Source organism: Bacillus rossius, chromosome 1, assembly GCF_032445375.1.
Source record: "Bacillus rossius redtenbacheri isolate Brsri chromosome 1, Brsri_v3, whole genome shotgun sequence".
Lineage (NCBI taxonomy): Eukaryota > Metazoa > Arthropoda > Insecta > Phasmatodea > Bacillidae > Bacillus > Bacillus rossius.
Genome location: NC_086330.1, coordinates 63150824 through 63177043, shown reverse-complemented (window position 1 = coordinate 63177043; position 26220 = coordinate 63150824). Strand labels below are relative to the sequence as shown.

Genomic DNA, 26220 nt, shown 5'->3' with positions numbered 1-26220 from the left:
AATAATAATGTTCGAGACAGAACCACAATTTTGTATTAAGACGTAACTGTTGCAATTTCCATTACGGCCACCATCTTAAAAATATTTATTTATTATCCGATTTTAATGAAAAAAAATTCCAAAATTCATCAAAAAATTAACTTATTAGAATTCTGATTGATTAGATCGATTTACATCCTTGGTTCGAAACTGCTAAGAGCAAAAAAAAAAAACATCAGATCCTTCCACCACAGAAGACACCTACAGACTGACCTACCACCACTAATACCAAGGTATATATCGTCAGCTGGTATGACGTCATGTCCGCTATCTTGTCTTCGTCCGCTGGAGACCGTCATCTTGTTTTCGTCTGCTAGAGTGTGCTGGCGACATGTTAGTATAATTTTCTGTTCACCATACCTTTAACCTCGACTGTTGGCATTGAACTTTGACATTGACCTTGAACTTTGACCTTGACCTTGGATTTTGACCTTGTACTTGATATTTGAATTTGACCATGAAATTTGACTTGACCTTGATCTTTGACTTGGACCTTGACGTCCATCATGTATCCGACCTTTTATGTTCAGTACATGCTACCAGGATCTACCGCCTGCTAGTGGTCATTGCCACCATCTTGTTTTCGTCTGCTGGAGGACACCATCTGGTGTGTATACTCGTCTTACCATCATGCTAGTTTTATTATAACCTGCTACAGTGCAGTAATCATTTATTATTACTGAGGTGTCCACCATCTTAAAATTTGGGTGCCATCTTGAAATCATGTAATTATTTAGCTAGAAATGCGGGAAAATTCCAAAATTCATCGAAAAAAATCAATTATTAATTTTCAAACTGATTAGATCAGTTCCTGTCCTTGGTTCGATTCTTGACCAGTGTCAGGTGTAACTAAATATTAAATAAATTTTAAATTCTGTTTTCCATTCATTTATTAATCATTCACTCTACGAAAAACAACTCAAGCCAATATACCTGACCAAAGAATTAAATACAGTGCCGATTAGCCTAACATGAAAGTCTAATTTTTCGATAATCTGAATAACCTATAGGCTGTTCATGTACAAAGCCATCCATACATATAGACCAAGTGTCTGCGGACCATGAGACCGGCTCATAAACAATATCAGACGTATAGGCTAGTCATTTCAGGACCGCAGGACCTTCTTCGTCGTTAGCTAATTATATTAAATTAGACCATCGTGACATTTTTATACATACTAAAGGACCAAATGACCTTGAAAAATATTTTAGCAACACCAAGAGGTTTTGAACTAGTAAATATTCAGTCACTACATATTTTACTACGCGCAATCAACAAAAAGGAAGCACCATCAACGAAAAGGCAGCACATTTGGAAGCACCATCAACGAAAAACAGTTCATTTTGGACGCATTGTCAATGGTGTCCTATCTGTTGCCGATTTGATCCATAACTGTATATATATATTTTTTCTTTTTAATGAACTTTGCCGTCACCCGACCTCTGATTAAGGCCCGGGAGGTACCTGACGGGCGTTACGGCCGCCGTGGTGCTGCTGATGTCCGGGGGGCGCCAGGCTAGTGTGATACTAGGCCGTTGATGGTGGGTCGTGGGTACTCTGCCCCCGCGTGCCCCGCCAGGTACGCGGCTTGAAACCTATCCTGAGTTGCGGCGCTCGGCCGTGTGGAGGACGGAAGGGTGCAGCATGAGGGTAGACGACACAGTTTATATTGAACAGTGTTTAATTCACGTACTTTCCGGTGGTACGCGTGGGTACCTTGTACGCCCTACATGTATACTACGTGGTACAAAGTCGCTACACAAACCGCGCTAATGTGCTGTGCAGCATCTACGCCGTATTAAATTTACACTTTAAAACAAAACACAACACTACAACAACCCATGGATTTTACCGTGGCAGTCTCGCGGTAACGTGATTAATGTTGGCTGGAAACGGCCAGCGCCGAGAGTCAACGAGTCTGGGAGGGCCCGACGAGTGTGACCCTAAATAAACTGTAACAATTACGTGATGTTGGAGCCGGCAAGCGTATGCGCGGCGAATTAACTAAAAAACACTGTGGCTGGAGTCGGCCAGTACCATAAGTGGCGTGATCCGCGAAGCGGTGCGGAATCACTAAAAAGACGGTCGGGATAGGCCCGGATCCACGGAATTCATCCGAGTCGACGTGCGCAGTAGCGAATTAGAAGGTTACATGATTACATTACTTACAGAAGGAGCGATCGGTGAGCACAAAGGTGAAGGCTGCTCACAGACGAACACGTCTTGACCCAGGGGGGCGGAAGGGGGGGGGGAAGGGGGGGGGAATTTCACTTCCCTTGTGAAACGGTGCCAAAAACTTATATTATATTAATTGGTTGAATTATAACAAAAACACATTCCAGGAGCGTAAATAAAATCTAGCACCTGGTAATTGGGTGCTTAAGGCTTAACAGCTGTTTTGTCTTATTTAATGATTTGAAATGTCGCACCAAGTTGGCGAATGTCAATATAGTGACAAATTGTCTCCATGTAAATTGTTTAGGTTGGATTTCTCCTAACCTGACTTGATCAGGTTCACGGGCACTGTAATTAAGGCCAGTGGCCGCGGCGACTGGTAATGAGGTTCGTTGCCCACTCCGTGCATGCGGTGCTCGCACCGATTACCTACGATGCACTTGCTTAATGCTTATGAATAATTACTATTGTTTTAGTGTCTCATTCATTGATTGTTTTATGAAATCGAGTCCCCGGGATCCCGTGTCCTGAAGTTTATTCGAGTTTATTGAGGTCATGCCCGGGGTGCTCGTTTCACTCATTCCAGCTGGGCTAGGGGTGCTCTCCGAAAACGGGATCCGGTACTGGCGGTGCGGAGCACGGGCTTAGTGGCCATGGTCGGTACGACGTCAACTATAACGGAACGTTAACGATTACAATGTCCCCCCCTAATATCTTTAAAAACAACATATATTGTTTGCTGAATCGATGAGTCAGTACAGTACAGACTACAGAGGAAGATGAGAAATGAAAGACTTGAGCGTTGAGCATGAGAAAGAACCGACTCGGTGAGGCGAGTGCCGAAGCCGAATATCAAGAGAAAACGAGCGATTCCTTCGAGTTGTACGAGACTTTTATAATGAACCACTGAACCATTTAAAAGAACTGGTTCACTTTGAAGAACGAATTGGTTCCGAACCACTCACTGGAATGAACCGTACTGCCCATCCGCAGGGTCGGACTGGGCCGGAAGGGCCCGGGTGGCTGAACACAAGTCCGGGGCCCGAGACTAGATGATGGTAGATGGGATACTATCGGAAAATACTGAGATACACAAATAGAGATAAACAAAATATAATATTTAATTATAAACGATGTAATAAATTATTAGGTACGGACAATAGCACATCAAGTTACCCAGTACCAGTATAAAAGGACCTCCCTTAATAGGCGAGTTTCATATAACGCGAGCTCAGTTCAAGGTCAAAGTATAGTAACCTGATAGATATTCCAATAGTTATTAATTATATTAAACACACATTTAAAAAAGACGTTCTTTGTAAATTGTTTGACACAAGAGACTGATATTAATTATATAGTCCCTCCTCTAACATCAATGGGCTGTAGGTTATTTTATTTTCCTAGTATTTAATACACATGTACATTACCTACTACATACCTTTAAATATTGTTTTTGTTTTTAAATTACACTTACTTAAAATAGCAACCATTTAGTGCTTGGTTACTTTGGCAATGATGTCCTATTATTGGCTTTTGTATTATGTATAACACAAATCAAACATGTATATTAATTATAAGCTGTTGGATATCTCAATCAATAATAAATTAAAAAATAAGTATAACAAATAATAAATAAAGCTAGTCAATGAACTTTTTTTTTAAAGAGGAGAACTTTCAGCTAAGCAGTTAATGACTCGATCGTAAAAGCTGCTGTTCTCGTCATTCTTGATTAGATCCGATTCTGTGTTTAATATAATCAACGAATCCAACAGTTCTTGCCCCAGTATAGAGCGAAGTCTCGTTTTAATGCGCTTCAACGCTGAAAATCGTCTCTCACAAGTCACTTGCGTGAATGAAATTGTGAGAATTACACAATATGCAACATATAAGGTGATGTACGTGCTGATATGCATGTTATACTGTGATAAAAGTTTACATGCACATGGTATGCAACTTTGACAGACGTCCAAACCACTTCTGGAAAAACACATGGCGTCCTTTGCTGTTTGGTCTAAGTCTAAGACATCTTCGTAGTCTTCTTCTTCACTTTGTGAATCTGAGTCTTGTTTATGTTGCCTAGGTGAAATGTGCTCATCCCAACGAGTTTTAGACAGTTCATTAAAAATATTTGCAAAATATTTCAGTTCTTTTGACAGCAACTCTCGATCGACATTTGCAATTGATGCGAGAGACTTAGTGCGTCATTAGGAATCCCATTTTCGTTGATTTTATTGAATTTTTTCGGGTCCAAACAAACGGCATCTTTCATTAAATCTTCGTTGCAGATGAATTTTTCGTTAATTTTAACCATAGCTGTATTAATAATCACTTTGTAGACAGAAATAGAATCTCTTTGGGTCTGTAGCCAATAATGTTGCTTCATCTTGACATAACTCACCATGTTTCTTCGTTTTTTTATTTTATTAAATTCTTTGTAACGGCAACGTGGTTTGTATGTCGAGATCAATGTTTTCGGCGTGCATCAAGTCTTGAATATCAGATGCAAATAAACTTGCAGCTTTGAAAACATCATCAAAAGTATCTAAATATCTTCGTAAATGCATATCTAAACATTTGCTTAATCCCCAAGCTTTAAGATAATCCAATGTAGGGGTTTGGAGATATTGGCTTACTGGGGTTGATAGGTCAAACATTTTCTTGAATGTGAAGGCTGTCAGGATAGTTTCAAATTTCAAAAAGGAATCCATCAATACCTTTGCTTGGAACGAAACCTTTGGCTCGAACTCCGTGCTCGAAGATATGACACTTAAAGTTTTTATTTACGCGGCGTATCGAGTTCTCTCCATAACAGTGGTCAAGGCTTTGTCTTTAGCCCACCATCTCGTTTTTCCCATATTCTGTAATCGTCTCAATTTGTCTTGTCCAGCTGTTAATTCTGAAATTTTGTCCACGCATATAGATGCTCGCTTAAATGATTCATGAATGAATACACCGGTAGACTCCAAGAGCCTAAATAAATTCTTTGCTTCAGTACAGCTTGACGTCGCGCCTCATAGCACTAAGTTTAAAACATATGCATAACAATGTGTGAAAATTAATTTTGGCACTTCTTCCTTCAGTTTTTCTTGAAGACCATTATACCTGCCTGCCATATTTCCAGCGACATCAAATGACACGCTAATAAGATCTTGCAAATCGAAGCCTAACTGGACTACTTCATTGCTTACAAGAGCTCTGTAATCTTCTCCTGTTGATTTCCGGACAGGGACCATGCTGAGCATCCGTTCTTGTGGGATTCCATTCTTAACATAGCGTACGCAAATTGCAGTCTGGTCAACAACGCCAGCATCCTGACAAGAATCCACATTGAGGCTAAAAGATTTTGCCGCTTCGATTTCTATAACGATATCTTGTTTAACTTGACGTGCACATATATTTATTAATTTATTTATAGTGGTTTTTGACAAAAAGGTAACAAGCCTACCTCGACCATTAACTTTTCCTGAGTCTTTTCTTTTTTTACTTTTAGTAATTGCCTCGGATATGTGGGCCTTAAGAACTGGATCATACTTCAACAACAGGACAACTAAATTTAAAAAGTTTCCGTGCTTCTGTTTCTGGTTGTCGTCAGCGATATCCGTTAATGAGTAGAAGGCCTCACTTTTTTCACGATAAGCAATGCCTTGTTTAGATATAAATAGTATTATATCAATTATTCTTTTCAGGACCAGACGCATATTGGTAATTTCTTGCATATTATTTAGCATCAGATGTTGTTCCACATTTCCCCCCCCCCCCCCCTTTTTTTTTTTTTTTTTTTTTTTTTACTGTAAGCTAGGTGAGCACGGCTAACTGATGACTTGGCATTATTCGTGTTTGACGAGTTGCTCATACAAATATTTTTTTATGGAGTAACACCATCAACAAATGGACTTATTCCTCCTCCTTCTGTTTTTTGTGTCGTCAGACGCAATATACATGCAGGCAGTACAAAATAGCTTATTTAATTCAAGAGAATAAGAGACAGATTCTCGTTGAATTAAAGTTCCTGTTGGTAACTTTCGGTAGTAAACCCGATTTCCATCAAAAGGCAAACTGTTTTTATCACCCGAAGGTTGCATAGGGTGAACAGATAAGAAACTTAATTTCTCAGCAGTCTTAGCATTTTTTCTTGGCGGAGCAAATTCAGAAAGTTTTTGAGTTTCACTGTAATCATTGTCTGTAAATGTAAGTGGCTTTAGCGCAACGCTATCGATATTTGCACTAGCTCCGGTATCGCTAGAAATTAAAGTAATTGTGTCTTTAAGATTAGAAATGCATGCATTTTTTCTTGTGATGCTGTGTCCTGCGTGATTAGTATCGGTACAGCCGCCGCTACCATGCTCTGTTCTGAAGTAGGCTTGCATGCGAAACTGAATCCAATTTTTCGTCTGACTCAAATTTTGATGATGATGTGGGTCCTATAAAAATGAAAATATTGTATATACATATTTGATAGCTATACACATTCACAATAATTCCTTGAAATCGGTGGCATGGTTTCGGAAATTTAATAAAAATCCGCTTTTTTTCCCTCTACAACAATGCGAGCAAAGGGAGCCTCATTACAAAAGTTCAGCTATCTAGGTCCGAAGGTTTGGGCTGAGCATTATTGAGTTAATCAGCCAGGACTTTTGTATATAATACATTAAGATTTCTAAAAATTGAACATTCTCTAAAATATTCCGTATCTATCTGTATCTTAAAATTCATACAACTAAAAAAATATCTATAAAAATACGTAACTTTGGCTTAAAACAGGTAATTTTTACAAATTTTATAATATAAAAAGGGAATTGAAAAGTGAATCTACAGGTAAAACTAGTAAATATGTCAAGATTTGTTAAATTAGAAAAGAAAACAACTGTATTAAATTAAATCTATTAACCTGGTTGCGTTTCGCTCCGATTTTGAGGATCTTGAAGCTCTTGAGATGTAGACGTGAAGGAAAGCCTGGATTGCTTTGGATTCGAAGCCGCTGTTTGTAATTCGATCATTCTTTAATTTTTCCGTTTCTCGGAACCAGATTTGTGTTTATATGCTGCTGAATGTGACTAAAACCATTACTTATGTATATCAATTTTAGTAAATAATACATATATACTATTAGACATTTACAAAGGCTCCAAAGTAACTTTTTTTTCAGAAGGCAATTAAAATAATATGCAACTTACCTTTTCCATTGTAATGGACAATTCAGTTTTTTGATGTATTAAGTGTTTAACATAATATAAGGAGAGTTAAAACAAACTACACACATCACACTTCAAAACATAATAAACCATTAATAAATTTAAAAAAAACGTAATATTATGAACTTGCACTAGCTATAGTATCGGCAATAATGGCAATACAAACCGACAAAACAATGGAATACGATGACAGGAGCCAGGAGCGCGCGTCGGGGATTCCCCAACTACAAGATTCTTTACTTGCGTAATGCGTTCAGTTTCATCAGAAATATGAGATGAGAGTGAATAAATACGTTACGTACGTTAATTGTTATTTATAAATGCTGCAGTACCGAATCTATCGAGTTTTTAAGAACATCTAAAAATTATATATATTTTTTTAAATATCTATGAAACAATGTAAAATGTAATGCTTTACGCTATAATGATACACGTCTAAATAAGTTGATTCGATCAAAAGTTATTGTCATTCAGAAAAAAAAATTCAAAACTAGTTTCAGGTGATGGCTTGCTCAGGTTCAACCATTTTTCGAATTTTTCTATTTATTTTCTCTCTAATTGTATGAACGAACTATCTGATCTAGTTTTACATTGAGGTCGCAAGAGCTGGGATCCAGCCTATCCTACGGTTGCCGCAAGCCCCACAAGCCAGGCCCGTGGGGGGCCCGTGCATGCTGGGGCCCGGCTGGCAAATGCCACTTCTACTACATAGCCAGTCCAACACTGCCCATCCCTAAAGGATAGTCCTGGAAGATGAGTTGAGCAGATAGAATAAATTCTACTAAGGTTTGTTTGGTATTGATATTTAGGGGCAACATGTTGCTGTTACCACCAAGCTGTCAGTCAGTCAGTGAGAAACAATCAGTGGCGGCTGGTGCCTTTCGAAAATGGGGGTTCACAGCATTAGGCTCTTTTTATAAAGAATCACCGAATCCCCCCCCCCCTGGCCCTTGTGAAGCGTGTGGTCCGGACGTGATCAAAAAGGCATACCGCAGAATAATATGTTGTGAAAGAAAACCTCTCCTTTACTTGATTAGTAATCACATCACATTCTACCTTGGCTGCAACAGTTATATTTACATGAACATCTTCCACTTTTTTTTTTTTTTATAATGCTGCTCTGGCACCGACATTTCAGTTTGCATTCTCACTTTATCCATATTCTCTCTTTCTTTCTCAAATGAAAGTCGAAAACTGTCAACATGTTTCCTGACTTTATCGGCATCTATGCTCCTTTTTTGTAGCTGATTAAACAAAATGTATACGTGCGGCATTATATTGTGAAAAACTGTCAGCCATAATACAAACACTGGATCATTCAACATACGCCGAATAGCTTCCGACTGATTTATTGTTGTTGACTGCTTGCATGACGACTCAATTTTTTTCATGCATTAAATCAGTTGTTTTCTGTACTCGTACACCGTGTTAACAGTAAGACTCTTAAAATTCCATCTTGTAGAAGAAGCACGAGGAATTCTCCTGCGAACAACGCCATCAAGAACAGCAATTCTCTGTGTGAGTGGCTAAAGAAGTTAGTTATATCACTCAAATTGGAAAAGAATTCACGGACTTGTTGGTTTTGGCTTGTAGATTGTGCCACAATTAAATTCAACTGATGCGCATAACAATGCACGTAATGCGCATATATATAATTTTGTTGAATAATGGCCTGAACACCATTGTGATGCCCACTCATTACACTAGCCCCATCATAACTCTGAGATATCAATTTCTCGGATTTGTAGACAATACTTTCCAAAACAATGCGAATACATCCTGGAGGATTTACAAACTGCCAGAATCGTTATACTGCTTGCCCGTTAGGTAACACATAGCGAAAAACTATAATCAATTGGAATAAAGATGATATGTCTGTCGTTTCGTCTGCAATCACTGAAACAAAACTTCCACATGAAATTTCTTTTTTGATGTATTCTTGGCAGACTTTAAGCATGCAATCTAGCAAATCCTTTTGGATTTCTTTACAAGTCCCTTTGAAAACAGTTGCAATTGCAAGGTGTTCTTTCAAAGATTTATCTAACTCTGCTGAAAAATTTTTAACCCTCTAAAATTATCAGGATTAGCAGATTCTTGTGTCTCGTCGTGACCTCGCAGCGTGAGTTCAAACACCCCGCAAATGTTTATACAATCTATAATTTTAGACAAGACATAACGATTTTTTGTAACTTGCTCGTTATGTTGTTTAATGTTCAAACGGTAGGCACAATTAAGTTGTTGGAGAATGTCTAATTTCCCCAAAAGATGAAACTCCCGGACGGAATTCAAATGTGTTTCTGCACTCTCATGCTTCTTTATTTTTTGACATAAGTGAGACAAATGTGAGACGCCAAAACTTACAGAACTAGATTCACCACTTCGTTTCGCGAAGAGCAGGCAGGGAAAACAATAGAGCCGGTTGGTTTCTTCGCATCCACAGATACACGAGTTTTTCTCGTAAATGTCCTGCTTAAATTCTCTCCTGAACTCCCTATTTTTTGACTTAGTCACTTGCACTATAGTAAGTTTAGGCATTGGCCTGCCTGCTTGTTTTATTTAGATTTTCCTTTCCAATGACAAATTAGAGAACACCAGTGTTTTATGTCCGAGACTGTTAACTTACTCAAGGCCATAACGAGTACATAACTTAACTTAGTATTTAAAAAAAAATTTTTAAACGTCGCACTAAACGCACTAAAGTAGAACAATAACACGTGACAAACAGCGCCGTCATCATTCTCGAAGAGCGAGCAAAAATGGGAGAAACAGGACAAGAAATGTCGCGCCACGCACAGGATTGTGTTGCGCACGCCTGGACTGTGCTCCTAGGCTGGCTTATAGGGAGTTACCCCCACCGCGTCGCTCCGAGCCGAGCGGCGCGCCGTCGCCCGCCTAGCAACCATCGCACGTGCGATCCCAGCAAACAAAGCAGCGGCAAGCTGCGCTTACTCTACAGCGGCGGTTTTGGAAAATATTGCTATGTAATGGTTATAAGACCAAATGGGTTGCATTTATTTATTATTCGATGTGTATGATACTTAAGTATTACAGTAGGTGCCTATTTAAATGAGACGAGGGGGTTCACGTGCGAGTGTGCTCTAATGCAATAACCGCCACTGGAAACAATTATAATATACTGTTATACATCATATCACAGCGCACTGCATATTATTAACTAAATATTTACAACCCTTATATAATACATATGACGAATAATTAGTGCCAGAGTTCCATTTCGGCAAAGGTACAATAATTATTTAGTCTGTTTGTTCATAAATCGGTTGTCGTCATCTATGGGCGCTTGCTGCACTAACGTTCCATAGAGGTGTAAGGTAGGAGAAATGTATAATGTCTTTCAGACGGGGGTCTGTTCCTAAAAGTGGAGGGTTTACTGGCCGAGGTCAGAATAAGGGATAAGACACTGCATTCTTACCCATTTTCATTGGCTGGAACTAACGAACATTAATTCAGTTATACACTCGATAGTGGAGGTATTACTTAACAGTGTGTTTATCAGCATACAGATTAAGTATATAATTCTTAATTTTCTCAAGCATAAACCCACTTTCAGTTTGTCTTGTGAATACTGTGCTACTAGAGAGTTTTGTGTAGCGAGTCTCGAGGCTGCAAAATACATCAATTATCCCTTTGAAGTTGTAATTTGCTGGGTTTTATCGAAAGAAAGTATTCAATAAGAATTTAACGACATTTGTTATAGCCATTTTATTAATGAAAATGTTTGAATACAAAATGGCGTCCTTTAATTTCCCTCACTTGTCATACAAAGGGATTGTTGGTTTTATACTTTTTGTTAAGTTTAAAAAGGTTGGGCTTCTACAATACTGTGTGCAGTGTGTGTATTGTTTTTTGCAGTGTTCAAAATGTAAACATGATTATTTATGTTACGTTATACGTTTACACATTTTAGTCTCAGAATAAATTTACAATATTATTGAATTTAATTGTCAGCTTCTTAATTTGAAGCTACAAATATGCTGAAAGTATTAAAATGGGAAGGTAATGTAATTGTTAGGTTATGTAATTTCAGTACTCAAGATTCTTCTGTTAGTATAAATGTTTTTTCTTCACATTACCAAATTAATACTTATTCAGGTAATTATTGGACGTCGTGGCTTTTTAGAACGAAAAGAAAAAATAATCGGAAAAAATGGTCTTCACTCACTACATACTTCCCTAAGGCCGGGTTTATAGAAAACGCAAGAACGCAGGACGCGACAACCGCAAGAAATTCACAGTCGTTTATAAAAAACGCAAGGACGCCGGCCATCGCCAACGTCGAAAAATAAAATTTCAGGAATAAGTCATGATTATTTTTAAAATCTTTGTTGTACTTATCGTACAGGCAGGGAAAATTTTGGATAAGCTGAACAAGAAATTCATCAGCTTCCTCCATTGCGCTGTATTCACTAGAAGAATGCCAGCCTAAAGCATAAATAAAGAAACACAAGCGTAACGATTAATTACAATCGCAGAGCCTTCTATATGCATTACATGACAGTTTCAGTTTCCAAATACTAAAGCAACCAGTATAGAAGGCCGAAACGCAAGGAGAAAACGAAAGAAGTAGAAAGTTGAACAACTTCTGCGTTGCGTTCTTGCGTTATTGCGTGTCTTGCGTTTTTTATAAACGTGCTGGTAGAAGAGTTAAGGTTGGACTTTTACCGTAGATGCGTTTCTTGCGTTTCTGCGTTCTTGCGTTTTCTATAAACCCGGCCTAAATTTACCCGCAAAGGATGGTTTCTTAATTGCTACTAGTTTGTGAAAAATAATAGTTTATAGCTTATACCAGCACCAGACGTCGCGGCTTCGGGGAACGAAAAGTAAATAAAAACGGAAAATATGTTTTTCAAGTACTAGACGTCCCTAAATTTACCCTGAAATATCTTCTATATGAAAAAAACATAATAGGGTAATTAATTATGATCATAAGTCGAATAGAAATATATATTTTTTCAACGTACAATCATTATTTCATAATTTTCGAAATTTCTTTTATGTGCAGGATCTTCCAACATACTGAACTAAAACCGCAAGCATCATGTACCACAGGATCAAGCCAACATGATATTCCGATGCACTGAAGTAAAACAGCAAGCATGGTGTACCACAGGATCAAGTCAACAGGACCATGCCATCAGGATCTTTTGACGTACTGAACTAAAACAGCAAGCATCATGTACCACAGGATCAAGCCAACAGTACCATGCCATCAGGATCTTTTGACGTACTGAACTAAAACAGCAAGCATCATGTACCACAGGATCAAGCCAATAGGATCATGCCATCAGAATCTTTCAATATACTGAATTAAAACAGCAAGCATCATGTACCACAGGATCAAGCCAACAGGATCATGCCATCAGGATCCAGGGATAAACTTGGTTACATGAAACACCAGCTATAATGAACACAGAATATACGACAGCTGTAATACCATGAATGGCGGCAGCATAAAAGCACAGATATGGTAATGTAGGATATAACATTTGAATTTTTTAACAAACTTGTAGGAATTATTAAACCATCCCTATGGAGTAAATTTAGGAACACGTGTAGTGTGTGAAAACCATGTTTTCCGATTTTTTTTCTTTCCGTTCTAAAAAGCTGTGATGTCCGATAATTACCCTAATTCAGACAGTTTGGGTGTTCATTATCAATTTATCTGTACTTGATTAAGGTATGATTTTTATTGTGTTTCGAAAATACTCCAGTGTTTACATGTCAAGTGACTTCAATAGCCTTGATGTTGTTTATTATTATTATTATTATTATAGTTATTGCTGCGAATGGGTACATAGAACATCCGTACTAGCCTCTCCCTCTGCCCTCTGTTCTTTACGCTCTCCCACCCCATTTTCTTCATCATGTATCTTGTTCTATACTCTCCCTTTTCATCACTATCAATTCTCCTCCAATTGCCATAATATGAGGTTTCCTACACCTTTATCTTCATTTTTCGGCCATATAATGTTACGGTCACCGCTCAAATTTCACAGTTATCCTGTGACTATGTGAAGACTGCACGCCAGTTCAGAGCCTTGCGCTTAGAGGCTATAGCGCACTAGAAATACCAAGTGTCGCACTTATCATCCCGCCTCACTAACACACATACACCCCTGACGAGGCGGGCCCCTTAAGTTGGCGTAAAACATTCGTGGAATAAATTGAAAGTAAAATATAAATATTTCAACACTTCTTTATGTATTATATTAAAATAAAATATTTCATAATGTTATTTATACATTTAGCAACAATACAAATATAGTTTCTGTTCAAATATCTGCAAAAACAACAAAAAAGTTTAAAAAAAATAATGTTCGTAATAAAAAATATTGTATAAAAATTGCTTGTTTACTGCATTTTTTTTTTTTTTTTTACCTGTGAAAGTGAGTTTTATAATAAGTTTTTAGTTGTAGTTTGGGCACCAACACCAGCTTTTTAACATAAATCATAATAGTGTTTGGAACCAAAAATCCAATTCAGCCTCTCTAGGGTAAATTAAAGGTAATTTTTATTATTTTATGTGATGAACAAGTTTTTTTTTTTTTTTTTTTTTTAAATTTTAAACCATGTTAGATACATTACTGAACTTTCCTAATATGATAATTTTTATGAGAGAAAAAAATTCAACAGTTTGAGCACAATTTTAAAATCAACTACCTTTTTACCAACTATTTCCAAATGTTTTATTTTATGTTAATCTTACAAGGTATACAAAAAAAATTTAGAAATATTTATTCACAGAATTTACGTACATACAACCTTACCACTATTTTCAATACATTTTATTTTCTTAGTGGCGTATAGTATAAAATACCCGATCATCAATTAAAAATAGCAATAAGTTTGAATTTAACCCTTAATACCAGGGGTGTGGTCTCCGAGACAGCAACACATTATGACATTTGTTTGTTTTTCTGACCTTGCGTGCCGTATAGCCCTGCCATCCCGTCTACCTTCCTTTCCTGTCATTTATACTCGGACCTACATAAGTCAAGCTGTGTTATAGGTACTGTGTTAAAGTTTTGAAGCTGTCTCCTCAACTGCACTTTGAGGTAAATGTCATGGATTCAAAGAAAAATTTGAGCTCTTTATCCCAGTTTCGAAGCCATCTTGTAGTAGGTGGCTTCTGAGAGATCACTATAGTTACTGTAGTGTTTTTTATGACTGTGATGAAGTTGCCTTTCACTGTGACTATTCCAAACCAGAAAAAAAAAATTGAAATCACTAACACGAGTGACAGTGAACACTCCACATCACATGAAGAAATAGAGCACTCAGTACTAAAAAAAAGATTTATTTATTTATTTATTTATTTATTTATTTATAAATTGTGACATGCACACCAACACTCTGAGGAGAGATTACAGGGGTGTGCACGATACAAAAAAAAACACACACACACACAATGCAGAGACACAACAGACAAAGGACACAAAACAAAACAAACATAAAAATAATAATAAACAAAAAAATATTAATAATTCAAAAATACAGAAAATTAGTGGATTAAGAATACACAGTTAATTGAATTGGCTGAAGATGGTAAAAAACAGGTACAAAAGGCCAGAAAGCCTATTTATATCTAGTTCATGAACACAGAAGTGAAACTTATTTTTTTTTATTGCGAGCTTTTTCACATACTGATGTTGAAGCAGATCTTGAAATGGCATGAAATTTGAAAGAAAATGATGAAATGCATCAAATAAATTTGAAATAAGGAAAAATTAAACTAGGTAAACGAAGAGCCACAAAATACAACTCAATGTGACATACGTGATTTTGATATGCCAAAATTAAAGTAATTAATTGGTCTGCTAATTTACACAGCAGTTTTTGGATATAACCTTTAGGGCCCAATAATCGTTTTGCACAGTTATTAGTGGGAAGGACATTTTTATGTATTTTATGAACAGCAAACCACTAATATATTGTTACGAACGTGAGCAAGGCCGGGACACGTGCAGGTGCAGAGCTGGCTGGCAACTGTCGCAATATGATATGTGCCGCGCGCGCCTGGAAGATAACAAGGATTGTCGCTTTCCCCCCTCCTTCCCACCACTCACCGCGCGGCGCCCTGCCTTTGACGCGTAACTGACACCTGACAACTGCGAAGTTACGCGAGCCGCCGACACGTGTTTCGAGAGATTTCTGCCATCGTGTCGGCGCAGAATGACGCGTCTGGTCCCAGCCACGCTCGTGAGTTCCAGAAATGGCGGCTGATGTATGAAAAGAGGACGTCGGCCTCAGCAAAAGGAGAGTAAGTCAGTGTGCAGTCGGGAGTTTTCCTGCGGCGGAGTTTCCGAGCGATAGAGCGGCGACGTCCCTGGACGAAGGTTCCAGGGCGAAGAGTTCAGTTCCGGGCGATAGTGTCGCGGGCGCGGCGGAGTTCCAAGCGAAGTTCCGAGGAGGGTATAGCGGAATCTCGGCGAAGGGGAAGTGCGGCGACGGAGTCCTGCGACGGAGGACCACGAGGGGTGCTGTGGCGAGAGTTGCGCCAGAGGTGCGGCGCAGTGAGGTGTGTGGTGTGTAAAAACGAGTGACTGAGGAAGCAACATTTTTTCAAGTGCAATTGATTCTTTGCCATTTTAGAAGATTAATTGTAAGTGACATAAGTAGTGGCCATGAATAAAACTGTGTGATAAAAATCTATAAAAGGGCTATCCTTTACAAACCCGGTAAAATCTTAAAAATATGTTTATTTTTTTTTTTGTAAAAAAGTTTCATGTTTTAAAACATAAATGAGACACTTCATAGATGTTTAAAATATTGTTTTATATTTTTTGCTGGCAGTATGGTATTCTTTATTATTTATGATTTGTTTTTTTTTAAATCTTATATTTTATTTATTTTATTCTTAAAAGCAGGGTATTTTAATAAAAAGTTGATGTAAGATTGAATATAATGTATTCATATTTTCTATGTTTATTTTTTTATTTAACTGTACATTTTTGTAATATATTAAAAAAACAAAACAATTTTGAGCTATTTCATACTTATTGATTAAATGTTCATATGATATAATTAATATAGCAAATATGAAGAAATAAGATGCAAAGTATTTAGTTTTCAGCATCAGGCAGTTAAATTGTCAATGTGTATGTTTTATTGAACCAAAATACATTGGCAGTCTGTTTGACCTCACCTCGGGGACCATGCACTAAAAATGTCACCTCTGGTATTAAGAGTTAAAACAGCTTTAAAATCACTGCAATAAAGCAGATACTGATAAAGTGTGATTTTAATTTTTATAAAGTTTATTTAGTATAAAAAAAATTTTTATGCATAGTAATTGATATTTTTTGGCAGTCAGTTTTACTTCACTCATCATTTATGCTCAATATATTCTTGTATGTGTAATAAAATAATTTTTATCTCTGTGTTTGACATTTTTGAAGTATTGTGATTAGCTTCCTTAGAATTTCAAACAAAAAGGTAACATTTCCATTTTTTTTATGAATGTATGTTAAAACATTTGTACTACTTTTATCGCCTCATTAAATTTTTTTTCTAGATAGGACTTTTTTAATTTTGTATTTTGCATCTGTTATTATTTTCTTCTGTTTTTTCAGACCTATTGTATGTTTTAGATGTTATAAGTAATATTATGTGTGATGTTCTGATGAATTATCTTGGCAGAAGAGAGGTATAAAAGACTAAATTACACACATGTTAAAGACATGGTAGTAGTATTGTCACTTGGTTTTCGAAAGGCCCCTTGTGCAAATCTATGTGTTTATCTTACAGACATAAAGAGTGGCGGGCCGTGGCTAAGAAAATGATGCGGAAAGCAAAACGTCAGAAGATTGCACAAGCAAGAGATGCTTTGTTATCAGAAGGTAAAATTTTAGTGCTTGGTTATTTGCCAATTTTATGTGTTCTGAAATTTCAATTTCTTGCAATTCTCTTTAACATACTATCAGTTTTGCTAAAATATTAATTTATTCAAATTTTTTTTGGAAAGTGCCAACATCATTATGTAGGTATCTCTGTAATTAATTAATCAAAATTTGGGAAAACTCATTTAATTGAAACTTAGCCAATATTTCTTTATAATTGATCAAAACTAATAAGTAAATATTTATTATCATTTGTGAATGTCAGATATAATTATTACAATGAGCTTTTACTTTAAGACATTTTATTTGACTGAAAGTGGAGCTTTTGATTTGACATTACCATTGATTTTTGGAACATGACATGTTTCATCTTTTTCACCGTTGTTCATGATGGTACAGTTCTTAATTTCTGTGTTATAAAAGTAAAGTCACATTGGCTTTTCCATTTTTCAGTAGGTAATGTTCCTTTTCCTCATTCTAATGCTCATGTTGAAAACTTTTAGAATTCTAATGGAGCTGTGTGGTCAGTATGACAGGTCTGTTGTTTTGTTGTGCAGGTATCATGTCATAGAGTTATGCCTTTTAAATTGAAGAACTTGCTGCAAAAATAATGGTTGCTGCATTGACATCAACTTGTGGGAAATAAACTAAAAAATAAAAGCATATTTTTTACATAAACTTTTAGTATGTTATATGAACACAAACTTGAAACTTGGTTTTGTTTAATATAGGTGTGACTAATATTAAACATGTGAGTGTTAATTACATAGGTACCTTAACTCAACAAATCAAGCATGCTTATTCATAGTTCATTACAGTTACCTACACTATTGGCAAATAAATTTTTTATTCTAAAAGCAACTCTACATTTTTATTGCACATAGTTGTATAGTAATATAATTACATTCATCAGAGCAAAGACAACTTATCCAGGTATTGTTTTTTAGAAATACAAATTTTTGAGAATTTATTCCTAAATTAAAAAATTGTAAATACATATTTAGGTTGCGGGTTGCAAGTATGTACTGACTTTTGAAACTCTTCATCTTCTCATTTCAGAACAGTTAGGAGTACCGTTTAAAACCTTATGTATAAAAAAGAATTTAATGGCACCTGTCTCCATTCCAAAGGTTGATAATTAAAGTATACATCAAGAATTTCTATATAAGTTATTATAAACTGGTCTGCATAAAACTCATTGTAACAATTCTTTCAAATATTATTTTGTTTATTTAAAGTTGATGTCATCAGAGAAAGTTATTTCATACATTATTTTAATGATTTTATATTTATAGTTTTCTTTGGAGGAGTGAATAATGTAAGCAAACAATTGTAATTGGGTGCAGTAGTAGCCTAAATGATGTATTAATTGAAGCCAGTGAGTCCAAATGGTTTTGCTACTTATTTGTAAATATGTTAATGCAATATCAATTTTGTATGCAATTAAATTTCTGTACCATTAACACAATACATGCATTTAATAAGTAGTTCACTTATTTTTGTAATTGTATATAATTATATCCCTTTTCCATAGTTATGTAATTGTTTAAAGTTTACTCAAGTTCTGAATCATACCATTACAAACACACCAGGGCTGTATGGTTACGGTGTCCTCTGTAAGGAATTAGCACTAAGTTACTATTTTTTATTGTCCTTCATATCTTTAAATAATTAACATACTGTGTTAGATCAAAATGTTTCGACATTGTCCAGCTTGGTGTGACTACGTACCCTTCTTTCACTGCCACCCCTCCTAGCTTCTTTCTTTAATCATGTTTGCAACAAGTGACGCCTAGGTGTATCCCAGAAGGGGGGAGGGGTGTTGCGGTCGAGCGAGCCTCATCCACCAATAAAATATAAGAAATAATCTTTGTAACCTTTATTGTTTTTAATCCCAAGGGTTGTGTCATTACAGCAGATAACCAGAAATTTGAATCATTTATTTGTACTTAACTTTACAACCACCAGGCAGACACTGACATTTCCAAATACACCTCTGCATCGCTGCAAGTTTTTAATGACAAATTATAATGCAAATGATGTTAGATTTTGAGAAGTCCACAAAAGTGAAGTGTTGATTGCGTCAGTATTCTTATGTCTTGGATTACGTAACATATGCGGCATAAGTCCAAACAAGTAAATGGTCATCAGTGTGGCCATGAAGACGTTGAACAACTGCCGTATTGCCTCTAAAACTCTTAGTGTAAGAGCTGCAATGCCCAAGGCAGGCAGCTGTCCACACTCATAGACTTCATCGCTTGACATAGCTGACTCATACTTCTGTTATTTATTTATTACTGTCTTAAATGTTCTCTCATTATTCTCAGAACCTGTCTCGGGTGACAGACTGCTTAGCTAATACATTTTGGTTTTTTTAAAGACTTTTAAAATCAACACAACAATTTCAGTTTGGCCACGGACATCTTTTAACCGGATTATACCATGGGATATTTTCTAGCTTAGCAAGTATCGTGCAAGAAAAACATGTATTTTCAATTGTGCTTTTAAATGTGTTACAGCTTACACACTGTATCATCGACCACGCAACGAATAGCTGCTTGTACAAGGCATGTGGCCCTCCTTGAGAGCCCACAGAGTAACTCTTCATCCACATGTGTCCTGACGGATAGAGCAGACCAAGTTGTTATAGTATTTTCTCCATATGGGTCAGGTCCCACCCTAAGGAGTCTTCGCCAGGTCCGTGTGCCTGTAAACATATGGTGGCACCCACCATCTCCAGCCGTGCTGTATTCCTGACCTAGACAGTTTGAACACTCTAACAGTGTCATCCATGTACATAAATATTATTGGTGACAAGGAGCCACCTTGGGTATCCCAGCTAAAGCAATACAAAAGTTTGAAGAATAATCGCTGACCTTAAACCACAAATCTATAATTCTGTATATAACTGGCAAACAACTGAATATATTCTCCACTAAATAATAATCTATCTAGATCTCCAATCAACCATATAAACCATATCAAAAGCCTTTGATAGGTCATCCACAAACACAACTCCCTTTTTTTTTTTCCTTCTATTTCATACCGTTTTGGCTTATGATAGAACATAAGTACTAGCAGCGAGCATGAAATCAGTACAACATGGTGTATACTGGTTACGAAAGTCTCAAAAATGTGCTGAAATAAACAGTAATGTTACTGGAAGTCACAAAACTTCAATTTCCAGCAGCCTTAGTCTGACTTGCATTTTGTTTTTGACATCTCACTTCAATTTATAGTCACACATTAAATATAAATAATAGAGACTGCCCACATAAATCATTAGAGCATCATCTCTGAAAAAAAAAAAATAGTTTTGTAACAAAAATCTTCATCTTCTTGCAATTAGTATATATATTATATTAAATTTTGCTTGGTACATATAAAATATTATCTCGTAATAAAACATATTGTGAGGAAATTGTATTAAAATGTCTTGTAAAAGTTTGAAAATCGGTTGATCTGGTATTTGTAGACACCTTTACGATCACAGCTTTCATACATAGCAATTAAAAGTGTATTGTTGTGAAAGGTTTTGAATCACACCTTCTATGGTTCCCACAGTCTGTAATCCGGCACCAGTCAAGTTGCTTGCGCTCAGAATTTTTGGGGTGAATTTCGGCTCATGATCTTGGCCACTAGAGTTTTACTTCACACAGAGTATTGTCATTTCTGTCATTTTACCTTTCAGTACAGTGTTTCATAACTTGTTACATTTCACATACTAGGTATGGGTAGATTTTTGTAATAATTTTTATATAAGAATATCAAGGCTCATATATTCAGTATGTCTATAAAGTATATCCCAGTTATAAATTTTAATAGTATCAACTGATAGTATCAACTGCAAGTGTTGTAGTGTTGGTTCAAGGACACCATTAAAGAGTAACTCAAACAGTTTTAGATAAGCTCATGAGTGAGTAATGCTTTGTGGTTTTCTCACTTGCAGTGCCACCTACGCAAAATGGCAACTACTGAGCGTAAAGTGTGTTATGTTCTGCAGTTTTCTAAGAGGGAATCTGTAATTTCAGTTCATCGTGCGTTTTGTTTAAAGTTTAATTGTGATCCTTCATGTGGCTAAATATCTGCTGGTGGTTATAATGGTCGAGATTACAGTGCTCTTTTTTGCTGGCCTTCACATTCACCTGATATAATGCCATTCAATATTTTCCTTTAGGGCTTTATAAAAAAATTCTGTCTACGTTCCGCCACTAACTAATGATTTGCCAGAGTGAGACACATAATTGAAAATGCTTTTGCTTCCATTACTACAGACTTGTTTACCATAGTGTGGGAAGAATTGGACTTCAGGTTGGATGTGTGCTGTAGGTATAATTAAAGATGCACATATTGCATTTGTAAGAAAAACTAGGTTAGTTTACCTTCAATTTAATGTATGATTTGTTATAAATAGTCTAAATTAACTGTTATAATATGACATTGAAATTGGGACATTCTTTTATTGTCAATCTGTATTATTTTTAGAGATGGGCCTCTGAAATCCTCAAATCCCATAAAATCCTTAGTATTCGAAGGGTTTGATATTCAAGGAAAAAGATTTAAAGAAAAATATTAGAGCAAATAAAGTAAATTAAAAATTCAACTCTGATATCCTCTGAAGTTAATTGGGTCAACATTTTTTTTCATACCTAATCTATTACCATTCCCCAAATATCGTACTTTTAACATGAACTTCATTATATAAATTATATTACAATATGTTTTGATTCTGAAAACATAGTTTGTGAAACAACTTTTGAAAGGGTAGAATGTTTCAAAGCCATGGTTATAATTATTTTTTTATTTATTGTACATTATAGTTTTGACACTTGACTCCTGAATTCTGATTTGAGGGGTGTATTTGAGGTACTCTCGGGGATTCAAATTCGAGATTCAAATTTTAAAAAAAACTGGGATTCGACCCATCACTAATAATTTTTCGATAGCGTAGCTTATTGAAACTTGTTTTTAGTACCATTGTACTGTATAGTAATTTTGTTTGGTATTGCTGTTTGAACTGTATTGAGGTTTGACAACCACTGTGCTGCAGAGCGACAGGCCCGAGAGCGCTCGCCCCGCTACCAGGCGTGGCTCTGCGAGCAGGAGGCCCTGGAGCAGTTTGAGCGGGAGGAAGGCGCGCGCCTGCAGAGGGAGAGGCACGCCCAGTGGGAGAGAGATGAGGAACTGGCCCAGCAGGCGTGGGCCGAGCGCCAGGAGAAGATGACCAAGGCACGCCAGGAGCGAGCCACGCAGGAGGTAAGCCGCTGCCCTCTCCGTTTCTGTGCTGCCGCAGCGGTATTCGAGTGGGAATCAGACCCCTGATAACCAGGGCCGGCGCGTCCATATAGGCGAACTAGGCAACCTCCCAGGGCGCCAAGTAGCTGGGGGCGGCGCAGCACGACACGTAACAGCTGATATAATATGTTTAATGATTATTGAAACTAGATGAAAATGGATTTTTGTAACGGTTTGGAATGTTTATATTGATATAAGTAATTATTTAAAGTCCACTGTGACCTGTTTATGATTTGTAATAAGTAAAAAAGTAAAAAAAAAAAACACAAGCCTGCTTACATTTGATTGTTGACAAAATCTTAGGCCCTACATGATGTATTTTGAGGCAAGGAACATTTTTTTTGGGTGTCCGGCCCGCGGTGGGGGGGTTGGGGGGGTTTATGGGCAGGCAGAGGTTTTTCGCCTAGGGCGCCAATTTACCTTGCACCGGCCCTGCTGATAACCTTACAGCTATGTCAGCTGCAATTCTTCCTTCAGTTTACAGTCCTAAGATTCGTTTACAGTAGTTCTCCGATGCTGTGCGATCTTCAGACGTTCTTCCCAGTTTGGCAGAAGTTTGTCATCGTAAGTTCCTCCAAAATCTGGTCGATGTATTTTCTCCTGGGCATACCTTTAGCAATGTTCCCTTCCTCAGTATCATGTCGTAGAATACGTCCCATGCAGGTGTCTCTTCTTTTTCTACTTTGCCCTCCACAGACTCAACAGACACCTTGTCGGTTCTCAGCAGACTTCTTTATTTGTCTCTTAGTCAATCCCTATCCCTAGTGTCCTGAACATCCTTCTGTAGCACCATCTCTCAAACACTTCAATTCTTTGGGAACAAAACGTAAAATGAAATTACATTTTGAGCTTCCATTCAGTGCTAATAATGATGACATCTGATGTACTGTAATAAGAGAATCTTTCAAATTTTTAACTATTGATGTTTTGATTTTGCTAAACATTTATTCATGCCCTACATTGTTTTACTTGCTGTTTTATGATCAGTATAATGGTATAAAAATATGTTGCATCTGATGAAACTAGGTAGATGTTAAGATGCTACATTCAGTAAAGTGTTTTTTGGTAATAGTACACTGGACTTACTGGGAGGACCCGAGTTTGAATCTTGGTCAAGCAATTCTGATATTGGGTTTCCGTGATTTGCGGCAATCTTTCCTAGCAAATAATGGGGTGGTTCCATAGATTATGCTGTGGATTTACCGGCCACTGCCCTTTCTAATTTTTCAGAATATTTTAATGACATCATGTTTTTCAGTAAGTTAGTATATCAGCTGATTATGGTGTTAAATGTCATGTTAAATAGTGTTAATTTAAGGTATAGATTTTTTTATGGTTATAGAAATACTCAATACTTAGTATATTATTCTAAAAAGTTGTTTAGTCCCTGTTTTACATGTTTTTAAATATAGGGACTACATAATTGTTCTTATCTGTTACTTATTTTAAATTGATTATGTGTTAATATGGTAGTTTTTAAATTTTTATCAGTTAGTATTGTTTCTAGAATTTTTTTAAAATTTTTATTTTTATTTGGTGGTGTTTCAGCAAAAAATTCGAGAAATATGGGAGGAAGAGCAAAAGAAGCTCAAAGAGGCTGAAGATGAGAAAAATAAGAAGAAGGAAGAAAAGCAGCAAGCTCAGGTAAGGAGAGTTTGTTCTTTGAAATGTATTTGTAGTGGTAGGTGGTGCCTGTTTAAGGCTAAGATCCATAGTTTTGCAGCCACCAGGGAAATTATTTCTCCCATGAATATCATTGTAGGTAAACAAACGTGATAGACATAGTTTTGTAAAGAAAGCTTTGAATTTTTAAAATATGATAGAAAAAAATTATAAAAAAAATTATTTTTTTATAAAATTTTTATTAAAAATATTTTAAAACTAAATATTAGGTATTTATAAAAACTGTACAAGGCTTTTGCTTTGCACACAATGTAAATGAAGTATCCTGAACATTTCTAAATTGCTTAAATGTTTATGTTTACATACCATACAGAATTTAAATTACTTGAGTTTAAAACTTGTCATCTAACCGACTCGTGTAGCTGAACCAATGAACGCATGATGTGTGAGTTCAGCATTACGCCGCTAGACATCAGGCACAGTATTCCACGATGAGTTTAGAGTTTGCCCGCTGGATGTCCCAACTATCGCAGAGCACAAAACTGGTGTCGGTGACAGTAAGTCGTTGTATTTTGAAGATAGAAAGAAGCTAATCAACGAAAACTCTTCCATTTCCTTTGAACTATATTTAACATTGGAATATTTTTTTCCTAATAATTCACAGATATGATTTGACAGTACTCTGTAAAACTTTAATTGTTAACAATTTATTCTCTATCGTGGCAAAATTTATTGTATTTATATTAATAGACCTATCGCGTGAACCAAACGTGACCTAATATATAATATACTTTCAATATATATTATACATGAGAGCGGAAATGAAGTGGTTAGGAATCTGAAAGATGTACTAGCTAAACTGTGCCATACCAATGTAGCAGTTGTACGCTTACAAACGTGCAGTGTTTGCTAACACATTAGAATTACTATTGAATTTCAAAACCCCATAAATTTTTTTCTTCTTTATTTTACTTTTGACAGCAACACGCGTCCTCTTTCGCTCCATGGTCCACTCTGTGAATATATATATATATATGTGTGTGTGTGTGTGTGTGTATATGTATATATATGTATATGTATATATATGTATGTATATGTATGTATATATATATACACACACACACACACATATATATATATATATATATATATATATATATATATAAAGACATCCTATACAAGGCAATTCATGATAAATCACTAGGAATTTTTTTTGCAAAGCATCTAAGGCATCTGACACAATTAATCAAGATATTATTTTGAGTAAAAATAATTATATTTAACTGGGAGTAGTAACTGGGAGTAGTATAATAATACACAAATTATTATAGTATTATCTTAATGACATGAAGTGTATAGTACCCATTCAGCTCAGCGGGAATGATTAGGTCCACATTGTCAATTCTGATATCCAAACAACTATCGGGGTTCCTTAGGGAATTTTTTATTACAGTGGTTGAGTTCTACGTTATTTGGAAATAAAGAAGTTTATTAAATTACCTTTGTTTATTTCTTTTCAAAAAAAAATGTTTTTTGTCATCATTACATGGCCTCAGTACACAATTTTACAAATGAATTTAGTTAGAAAACTTCGTTACTTGCACAGTTTTTTGTCTTTTCTTATACAAATTTTTACGATGGCTTTGAATTTTGATAGGATGAGGTCCAAATACATACCACAACACCATACATCTTGCCGTTGAAGGTCGAGGAGTCTTGTAACTCGCCAAAAAAAAAAAAAAAAAAAAAAAAAAAAAAAAAAAAAAAAAAAAAAAAAAACTTTAGTAATGTCCCTTGGTTAACTACATAACTCAAGGTACAGTCGATCGCGGACCGTAATCACAATCACACGAAGTCGGGCCGATGCCGATGCCTAGGGCCTAAATTTCTAATTAATTAGTCCGAGAAAATGAAGAACTTAAGTTAAAAAATTGCGGCCTGGCCCCAGCCCCTAGGCGTTAAATTGTCCCTTAGTTAATTCTCATATTGTGTCGTGACTTGCAGACGACGCAACCGACTTCGGCGACGATCGAGC

General features: G+C 36.3%; 1 protein-coding gene across 2 annotated transcripts in view; it reads left to right on the top strand.

Annotated features, from left to right (window-relative positions):
- The first annotated feature begins 11223 nt into the window (after positions 1 to 11223).
- The window catches only part of LOC134536811 (U2 small nuclear ribonucleoprotein auxiliary factor 35 kDa subunit-related protein 2), a 41412-nt gene continuing 26415 nt past the window's right edge, over positions 11224 to 26220 (top strand). The window contains exons 1-4 of one of the 2 annotated variants that reach the window (XM_063376779.1): positions 11224 to 11424; positions 17176 to 17267; positions 22318 to 22523; positions 24111 to 24206. In XM_063376779.1, the coding sequence (XP_063232849.1) occupies positions 11417 to 11424; positions 17176 to 17267; positions 22318 to 22523; positions 24111 to 24206 (402 nt within the window). In that variant the 5' untranslated portion in view covers positions 11224 to 11416. The remainder of the gene's footprint in view (positions 11425 to 17175; positions 17268 to 22317; positions 22524 to 24110; positions 24207 to 26220) is intronic. The other variant, XM_063376769.1, reaches the window with a different exon arrangement.